At 44.3% G+C, this 10286-nt stretch overlaps 1 protein-coding gene across 1 annotated transcript; it reads left to right on the top strand.

Moving 5' to 3' along the window:
- The first annotated feature begins 495 nt into the window (after positions 1-495).
- zftraf1 (zinc finger TRAF-type containing 1) lies at positions 496-7279 on the top strand. Its single transcript, XM_084379879.1, has 7 exons — positions 496-993; positions 1251-1591; positions 2819-2913; positions 4045-4188; positions 5253-5464; positions 5608-5786; positions 6955-7279. The coding sequence occupies exons 2-7, from the start codon at positions 1304-1306 to the stop codon at positions 7165-7167; spliced, it is 1131 nt and encodes a 376-aa protein (XP_084236005.1). The 5' UTR covers positions 496-993; positions 1251-1303; the 3' UTR covers positions 7168-7279.
- Positions 7280-10286: the final 3007 nt, after the last annotated feature.

Raw genomic sequence — 10286 nt, 5'->3', positions numbered from 1 at the left:
GCCCCCTAGCCTGTATAGACATGCACCCCTCCCAGCCCTTGAGGCTTTGAAGCCACATATCTGGGGCACTGAAGGGATGAATAAGCCTATGAATGCTCCTGGCCAAGGGCAGATAAAGCTTTCTTCGACCATCCTGCTTTTCTAGTTGAAGTATTTAAGCACTCTTTAAGCACACAGTTTTATTACTGGTCTATTAAACCAGGTGGACCACTCCAGAGGACATGAGGAAACATGGTGTTTTTAAAAAAAATAAAGTTGTGTTGAAAGTTTTTGATGTCACACCCTGCTGACAGTGTCGTGAAGGTGTGCAGCATCAACATTATAAACGTATACAGGACGCGTCCTCTGTTAGAGTGGCCTAAATTTGTCGCATATCATGTTTTGGTCACCTTTCAAGTCCTGCCATTCACTGACCCGCAGGTGCTCACTACGCATGCGCCTTTAAAAACTCTTTAAATACCCCAAGTCATCTGCCACAATAAACATTCCGCTGTCAGCCAATTCACGGCCGTGCTCAAGTACTTACTGGCACACAGAGGCCGTTACAGATGCAAGCAAAATATTTACTTTTAAATACGTAACTTCTATTATTAGCCAGGACCGAGGAGCTGCCTGTGTAATAACGAATCTGACCCGGAGTCGTAAAGGCTGCGCAGGGTGAAGTCGGGGGAGACGGACAGGAAAAAAACAAAGATGGCTGTGTAGCCAGAGAGACGAGTCCCAGCAGAACTGTCTCTAGCCGCGGCTTTAATCACCGACAGGTCCCGTGGGTCCCGTGGACAGTCAGCCGGTACCGGAGCAGGGACGTTAGACGAGCAGCCGAGCTGGGCCGGTGGTGCACATCGTTGTAATCTGCTGTCATTGCGAATAACGGCGTCGAGAGTACAACAACAGCTGAGAGACGCCTGAGTTGTTTTTGTTCTGCCTGGGCAAAGGGAGAGGACTGCTGTGTTTTTGTCAACGTAGCTAGCCGCATAGTCTGCTAGCCTCACTGTAAGTCAACAAAACTAGTCAACGTTTAATTAAGTCATAATTACATTTTGCACATGATCTCGTTATTACACAATCATTGGCTTGTTGAATACCAAGTTCGTAAGTGGAGGTTAGCATTAATAATAATAAGTTAGCCTGCATTCCTTTCTGACAGCCTGCTGCCGTAGCGTTAGCCTAGCTAACGTTAGCTAGCTGTCAGCTGACCGTTAGCTTGACAGGTTGTAAGCTAGCCCTGAGCTAACCTGCTAATATTTCAGGCTCAGCCTGGTCGCGGCAGGTACACCTCAGACATTTCTAGAAAGCCATCGCCATGTCTTCAATGGAAGAGAGAGACGTGGGCGTTGCGGCCGCCCCTGGCTCCTCCTCGGCCGGCTTGGGGGTCGGGGCCGTGGGGGCAGCGGTGGAGGCTGTCGCCGGGGTCGCAGCCATGCAGGAGGAGGTCGGGATACGGCGAGAAGGGCCCGAACCTGACCCAGACGAGCCACCCAAGAAGAGGATGAAAATTCCCGAGGGAGAGTCAGGAAAGCTGGAGGAGAGACTGTACTCAGTGCTGTGCTGCACCGTGTGCCTAGACTTGCCCAAGGCGTCTGTATACCAGGTAAACGTGGTGTCAATCACAAACCTTCCCCTCAGAACCCTAAACTTACCGTCCAACAACTGCAAAACAGCTGGACATCATACTAGAAACCCCCCCAGTGTGTCCCACCTGCCAATCCCCTGTATCAACCTGTTGAATATGTTGTCCAGCACCATGTATTTTTAGTGATACTAGATCCAACACAGGCCCCAAATGTCTATATGCTGCAAGCTGAGCCATGAGGCTGAGAGAGCAGACACACCCAGGCCGAGTGGCCAGCTGTGCCAGCTCAAGTTTACTGTGAATTAACCTCCAATGACCCTCAGCAAAGGCCATATCCCCAAACCCCACACAAGACCTCAAAATCCCAGAACTAAAGCAAAACCTACATTTTTTAATAATCTTTTGCCCTTCCCTTGAACCCACCCGTCTCCTTAATGACCTCAAACTGTCCTCTGACCTCAAACTGCTCTAGTCAATGTCAAGTGAACACATTTGTAATTAATCATTGCTCAGTTAGTCTTGAACATTTACATGCCCTCCTGCAACATTCACCACACATGTTTTAAACAGCTGCTTAAAATTTATTAACAGCACACTGTAAATACAAGTTGGATTTCTTTCCATACACAATATTCTGCCCTTAACATAGATACATATAAAAAAACATTGATTAAGAGAAGAACAACAGTAAATTGCATTAGGCCTGTGGGATATTTCCCACAGTACAAAGCCAATCTTCACATAAAAAAGCAAACAATTCCAGATCTGTCTCCTCTATAGAAGCACTACTTAAAGTTGTAATCGTCCTTTAATATTTTACAGTTTGTGCAGACAGTCGTTTTGTCATTACTCTATTGCTGTTGGGCTACTCCAAGAAAATATGCCTAGCTAAACATGTCAAATGACACATCCCCCGAAATCATGTGTTGTGATATACAATGCCACTAAAGTCAGTGCATCTTCCTAAACATTTCCCCTAAAATATCAATTCTTAAGCATTCCCTATTGTCTTTAAATAAACCACACCTATACCAAATAATTCTCACATTTTTGTCTCAAGTTTCGACCAGAGAAAGTTTAACTATTTAATTCCAATCTCAACTAAGTCCCTCCCATCTTGTACCAACTCAAATACCTTTATTCTCCCTGTTCCCGTTTCAACCTAGGATCCACAGTGATTACTTTTCCCACTTTCCTCACACACTTTCTTTCACTGTCGCCTCAACTTTTTCTTTCCCACCACAGTGTACCAATGGACACCTGATGTGTGCAGGCTGCTTTATCCACCTCCTGGCTGATTCTCGCCTCAAGGAGGAGCAGGCCACGTGTCCCAACTGCAGGTACACCGAGATCTCTGCAGACATGAACACAGTACACAAAGAAATACAAACAGAACAGGTCAGAAGAAGCTAGTTAGTTTTTTTGACGAGTGTAGTTATGGAGATGTGAGCGATGCATGTAAATGAGATATTTGGTTACGTACACATTTTCGAGTGCTCCCACACTGTCAGAGCTCTTCTACTGTGCACAGACGATTAGCTACAAATAATGACGTTTGCAGCCAAATAATTTAGACGGTATACATTTTGTCACCTTAAAAAAGTGATCCAAGACATTTTCCCCTCTAAATGTTGTTTTATTACTGCCAGTTCTGACTCTCAGAGTATTTGATGTTAAATAACAGTAATAAGTAAGTCCAATTGAGCTCAGACAAAGTAAAGTAAGTGTTTAGTAGAAGTAAAAATGTTAGTGAAGTGATTTCTGTTTTGCTTAGATTCCCCTTAAAAGCCACTCTGGTTTTTAAACTTGGTGAGGTGGCTTAAAGGTGGCGATAAACAGACGATGAACAGGATTGTGGTTCAGCGCTGCGTTGTTTTACACCTTGATCTAGTGTCGTTAGCCTCCGTTTTCACAAAACATGAACACTATGGCCACCACTTCTGGTTCACAAACTTTCTCTACTGCAGCTAAACAGTGCACTAAAATATTTTTCCAAAAACATGGACAGAGAAGTAAGCAGTGTAGTAACATAATCTTGATTTCTAGTTTATCAACACTGCCCAGTTTAGACAGTTTGATCAGAGTTCGGTGAGACGCACCTCACTGGATCCAAGAAAGGGGTGGCTCTCTCTCTTGATCCGACTATACTCTGTGTGTTTGTGAATGCGCGCCTATAAAAATGCAGAAGTACAATCTGTAGTTGATACAACAGCCCTAAAATCCACCAGATGACACAATGTTCTCACAGTCTGACGTATAACACTTCTTTACTTTAGTTTTACCAGCACCACTGATGCACCGTCACAGGAAATAAATACTTTCTCTTGCACGTGTAATAAATGTAACTTTTCTATTACCCAGACAGTTTTTTCAGCACTTGTGCATCGTTCACAACCTTGTGCGAACACCTCTGCACACACCACAAACTTCATGTATGCGACTGCACTGAGGAATGCTTTGCGTTTGTGTAGGTGTGAGATCAGCAAGAACCTGTGCTGCAGGAACCTCGCCGTGGAGAAGGCTGTCAGTGAGCTGCCGACAGAATGTACCTTCTGCCTCAAACAGTTCCCCCGCTCCAGCTTAGAGAGACACCAGAAAGAGGAGTGCCAAGACAGGTACGCACCACACACACTCGCATTCACAAAAATTACTTTTTTTTTTCCCTTGTAGTCAACAGTGATTTCAAATTAGTTCCAATCAGTTTCCCCGCTAATGTTCCCAAACTACCAAATTAAACGGCGACAAATACTTTAATCAAGGGAGTGATGCAGAAATAGGAAAACACACACACAACGACTAAATCTCCAGTATGATTATATCCACATGTGTGTGTGTATGCGTGTGCGTGTGGTAACTCAGCAAAACATCACACGGTGATAATTTGGGGAGGCTGGAGGAGCATGTGACTACTGAGGAGAAAACCAGCTGACGTGATTACAGACTGTGTGTTTGTTGTTTGTGCGTGTGTGTGTGTGTGTGTGTGTGTGACGCTCAGGCCGATTGAATTTGCATGCATCAAATCCTTTGGGGTTGTTGCTATAGTAACAGGTGACCCTGCTTAGGACAGAGGTGCCTGTGCCAGTGTTACCATGACAACAGCCATGGCAGTTATCACCAGGTGTTTTTCAGTCAGGTCAGGCGGGATCCGACTCCGTCTTATATAAAGATGATGCTGTTGTTTTAATATGCAATGATTACAGTAAGTAGAAGTGAAATCATGGCATGATGACTTTTATGCAAAATGACGAATTCCCACCAGTTACATGAATATATATAAGAAAAAACCCTCCACTTAATATAAGACGAGTTGCGTCAGCGGGGATTTAATTATCGTCAGTTCACTACAGAGGATAAATAGCACCTTTCACATTCATAATACCTCACTTTAACTGTAAGAAGGTAGCAGGTATTCATTGAAAAGCACCTCAGTCCAGGATGTAATTGATACAAATCCATGTTTTTCTTTCTTTGAGGTCTGCTCTCAGCACACATGTATCATTATTACAGTGCTAATTAGCCCCGGCTCTCAACCTGGGTTAATTAGCACCTTCCATGAACATGTATTCATCACAAAGCACCTCTGCAGAAGGTCTGATTTATATAAAGCGGGCTTTTTTTTTTTTTTTTTTTTCTTCTCAAGTTTGTCTTTTAAGTCACACACTCGCCGTTATGTTGCCAGGGTGACGCAGTGCAAGTACAAGAGGATCGGCTGCCCTTGGCAAGGTCCGTTCCACGAGCTGCCGGCACATGAGAGCGAGTGCTCCCATCCCACCAAGACTGGTACAGAGCTGATGGGAATACTGGGAGAGATGGACCAGAGCCACCGCAGAGACATGCAGCTCTATAACAGCATCTTCAGCCTGCTCTGCTATGAAAAGATCGGTTTTACAGGTAAATACAAGAAAAGTATTCCCTACTTGTACTAGAAAAACTACTGCTGCTATGTTCCCTTTGCTTCTCTATCGGTTAACACTCTTCATCCCACTCATGGCCTCTCTTCCTGTTTCAAATCTTCCACTTATGTGTCCATCCAGAGGTGCAGTTCAGGCCGTACCGCACTGATGACTTCATCACTCGTCTGTACTATGAAACGCCGCGCTTCACTGTTCTCAACCAGACGTGGGTGCTGAAGGCCCGCGTTAATGACTCTGAGCGCAACCCCAACCTGTCCTGCAAGCGCACCCTCTCCTTCCAGCTCATCCTCAAAAGCAAGGTACGCGCGGCGCTCTGTCCGTCCACGTTTATTTTTAAAGGTTTTGAGCGTGTGCTTGTGTAGAGGGCCGATGATGCGTCCCTCTCCTAACAGATCTGGTTTTAACAGAAAAGGCTCAATGTTAAGAGGCCGACCTGTTAGAGTGGTCATGGTGCATAGCTAACAGAGTTGAAGAAAAAGGCAATCTGTGAGTTACAACAAAGCAATGCTAAAATAAATCAAGATGAACAGCAACATCATTATGAATGTTTGTCCATTAAGAGACAGACACTCTGTTTGAACCCATGACCTAAACACGTGCACTCTTCCTGCTCCAGTGTTTGTGTGTGGTCTTTGTTTTCTTTCTCTTATATCTTCTTAAATCTTGTCAGCTTCGTTTGTACAGCCCAAAATGACAAATTTGCCTCAGAGGTATTTTTAGTCTGTACAGGATACAGACCAAGGATACCGATAAGGAGAAAGACTTTAGTGATAAAAAAAGGGAAGAAGTGGTGGAGGCATTCCCTCTCCTAGGATGGACAGACATGTAATAGATGCTGTAAGTTCAGAGTAGACAGAAACAACAATAGTAAGATTAAATAAATAAAAGGTTTAAACCATCACAGATATCTTCTGAAATCAATGTTATTACATTGTTGGGGTGTGGATTTTGGTTACTTAGAAGAAAATGTAATTTAGCAGTGAAGCCTGACAGAAACATTTGCATGGAGTATATTACGGGCCATATTTAGCTCATCACACATCAATATCTGCGTATATGTTGTCCGATAATAAATGCCAGCACAGAAACTAAAGATACAACTCAGTCACCAGAATATATACTGTATATACATTTCTGCAAAACCCTAGATAAGTTAAAGCTTCACGTTTCTCAGACGTATTTGTGGTTCTGCAGTAATGTTAACTGGGCTGGATACTGATACTGTATGTCCAAGATCATTTAGAAACATCATAGTTTGTACATTTGTAAAATGTACAAACCTTGTTCATCAAACATGGTTTGTATCAGCCTGAAAACAACAGCAGAGATGCACTGAATCTTTATCAGCACTGAAACTCTGATGTGACCCATCTACGTTAAATACAGTTTCTTCATCAATGTCACTTTAAAATTCAGTATTTCCACTATCAGCGATACATTCAGTCACACGTGCATGTTTCTGTTCAGGTGAACTCGGCCCTGGAGTGCTCCTTCCTGCTGCTGAAGGGGCCGTACGACGACGTGCGGATCAAGCCGGTCATCCACCACCACTCCTTCAGCAACGACACCAACGAGACCGACTACGTCCCTCTGCCCATCTCCGACTCGGTGGAGTGCAACAAACTGCTGGCCGCCAAAAACATCAACCTGCGCCTGTTCATCTTCCAAGTCCAAAAATAAAGAGTGAGGGAAGAAGAGGAGGAGGAGGAGGAGGTGGAAGAAGAAGAGGGGTGATGGAGGGCGAGGGGCAGAGAGAGCTGAGTGATGAAGATTAAAGAGAGACACCACTGAACCACTGATACCTCTTAACACCTACACACACTCACACAGATACACACATTCACGCAGGGTATACACGCCTACACACACACACTCACATATATACATGCACACACACACCACTAATTACACTTACCTCCTTTTACAAGATAGTGAGACCCCTTGCTCGGGTAGCAGTGAGTTGCTATGGAGATGGGTGGGCATAGTTATGGATGGAGGGGTGGGGTGGGGTGGGTAGGGGGTTCTGGGATGGTTGGTGTGTACCTGTGGAGGCTCTCTGAGGTCGAGTGCGACCTTTCACCCCTGACGCCCACAGCCAAAGGTAGCACACACACCGACCAAAGCAGGATCTGCTGGGTGCATTTGTTGTGTGTGCGTGTGTGTGCGTGCGTGTGCGTGTGTGTGTGTGTGTGTGTGTGCGTGTGTGTGCGTGTGTGTATGTGTGAGTGCGAGTGTGTGAAAGAGAGTTAAGCGACGGACCCTGGAGTGTGGCCCAAACTCTGCTTTTATGTTGAAATGTCCCAAAGACGTGATAATGTGAAACTAGAGTGATAGACTCTACAGAGCTGTTCTTTGGACATGTGAGTGGATGTCGAGGACGTGTGTGTGTGTGTGTGTGTGTGTGTGTGTGTGTGTGTGTGTTTGTCTTCACCCTTCCCTCTACACACTTTATGCCTGAGTCTAATCAACGGTTTCTTTCTGTTTCGGCTAAAGCGTCCGTTCTGCGTCTTTCCAAAACAGAGGAAAGACGGCGCCCCCCTCCCCTCCTCCCAGTGACCCCCTTTTACCTTTCAACACGAGGAGAGATGGCCTGGCTGCATGCATATTTTAGTTCTTATTCCTCCAGCTGTGGTTATATTTAACCTTCAACTCTAATACTATTTTTATTTCTCTTAACCCTAAATATTTAAGTACCTGTGAACTTTTTTCTTTTTAGTTGGGTTTTAGCGTGTGACTGGCTACTTCTGTGTGTGTGTGTGTGTGTGTGTGTGTGTGTGTGCGCGCGCAAGTTTCTGTGTGTATGTGTGTGTGTGTAAACAGATCATAACTGTGAGATTCTTGTGAACATGTCCCTGTGTGGAAAGCAGTACAATCCTCGAGGACGTGACGAGCAAGGCTGGATTTACCATCAGGAGATTCAAGGGCCCCCGAAGCCCCAGGTTCACACTGTCAGGAGACTTCTGCTAATTTGATTGATGCAGATTTGTCGCACCCATTAAGTACAATAACAACAACAACTCCTTAATATGCTCATATGTGTTTCTTCTTCTTGTTTTTTTTTGTGCAAAGACGCTCTCAGTTTGAAGGTAGTGGTTAGACCTTGAGTGACAAATCAGCAAGGCAGATGTTGGCATATTGCAGCTGTATCAGCGTTCATGTCGGCCGATACATCGCAGAAGAATGCTGGTTTAAGATCATTTACAAACTCGGAAACTTGATTCTTCAACTGTAAAATGTCGTCCAGAATGTATCCCGGCCACAAAGGTCCAGTGTGTTGTAGAAGTCCATCTGTGGCCGTCCCAAATCAGTCGTGAATGTCAACCGTGCATCAATGCAACAACACGATTGGCTGATTTGTTTCCCTGTCTGGCTGTGATCAAGCAATATAATAATGCAGTTTAATTGTTTTTGTGAGGTACAAATGGCCTTTAAACTTAAAATGTTGTATCCCCAAATATTAATTATTTTTCATAATCTGAGCATGACGGGCAGGGTGAGACTGCACAGGAAGTCTTGGGATCCTAGTCCCATTTTTGCAACATAACAGTACAACAGGTGTTTGCTTTTGGCCTGTGGTCCACCATTAAGTATTATTTTGGCCCTAAGTTTGGACACTTTTGGTGTAGTTTGTTGCAATCTGCAACCATACTGCTGGATGCATCTAAATCCTACACACTGTTCCTTGAATAAACAACTTTAAGAGATCCATAACATGACTGTTTGTTATGTGTTATCATTAAGAAAAATTAAATAGGCCGTTAGAAAACAATGAGCATCTGATTTTTAAAACTGTTAAATACAGTCACCAGTATTGGTCGAACTACATTAGTAGCATCTCCTACACACAATATATAGATATATATTTTTTCTTTCATCATGAGAGACACACTTTTTTCTGACACTGACCAACTACCCGACCTACAGAAAACCTGGGCCAGGGCTGAGAGTGCCGGTTGGATTTTGGGAAGCTGCCCTTTAGCGAGAGCTGTGTGCACTGTATCATTGTAATTGATGGGTGAACTTGGAGGCAGCAGGGGCCCAAAAGCTGAGGATGAATCACCACCAACAAGGGGGACTTAACCTCAACTGTGAGCCCAGAGTCTGAGACTGAAAAAGTCTCTCAGACTGAGACTTTTCTGGAACATCAGACTTTGGGTTTTGATGGATGGTGTGTGTCTGTGTGAGTGTGTATGTGTGTGTCAGGGGTGGGGACGGGGGGGAGTTTTACCTTACTACGGTGACATGTTAGTGTTAGACTTACTTGAACGAAGAGATGTTACTTAAGTAGACTCTACTGTAAAGCAGATAGATCTCTCTCCTCCTGACCTCTACTTCCTGTATTTCTGTGTTTTAATGCTTCGTCTCTATGCCAGTGGACTCACTCATCTCACTATGGCTGTACATGTGCCTTTTATTAAAGATCATGGAACCTGCACTGCTGCTGCCTGTGTGTGTGTGTGTGTGTGTGTGTGTGTGTGTGTGTGAGAATGTGTGTGAGAGAGAGAGAGAGAGAGAGAGAGTGAATGTAGAGGACAAAAATAGAGCCGGCTGGCTTTGTGTCTGCATAAATTTTTCATTCAATACCAGAGTTATGAAATCTAAATTTAATTTTAGAGCCTCGCGTGGACGACAGATATGTTTCATTGAACTGGATGTGCAGAATATGAATCACTTTCAGTACAAAATGAATTACCCAGCGTCGCAACAATAACACACATTGACTTATCAGTTATTGCTCGGAGGAAAGCGAAAGTAGGCATATTGCAGTGGTGTAAAATGTCAGCCGCCTGAAGACCTAA

The sequence above is a fragment of the Pagrus pagrus genome (genome assembly GCF_965226575.1).
Source record: "Pagrus pagrus genome assembly, chromosome: 17".
Taxonomy (NCBI): domain Eukaryota; kingdom Metazoa; phylum Chordata; class Actinopteri; order Spariformes; family Sparidae; genus Pagrus; species Pagrus pagrus.
Note: the sequence above shows the minus strand (reverse complement) of the source record. Positions and strands in the feature narration are given on the sequence as shown.

Coding starts and splice junctions, on each gene's coding strand:
- zftraf1 (XM_084379879.1), top strand. CDS start 1,304: ATGTCTTCAATGGAAGAGAGAGACGTGGGCGTTGCGGCCGCCCCTGGC. Junction 1,592..2,818: donor CCAAGGCGTCTGTATACCAG/GTAAACGTGGTG, acceptor TTCCCACCACAG/TGTACCAATGGACACCTGAT. Junction 5,787..6,954: donor AGCTCATCCTCAAAAGCAAG/GTACGCGCGGCG, acceptor GTTTCTGTTCAG/GTGAACTCGGCCCTGGAGTG.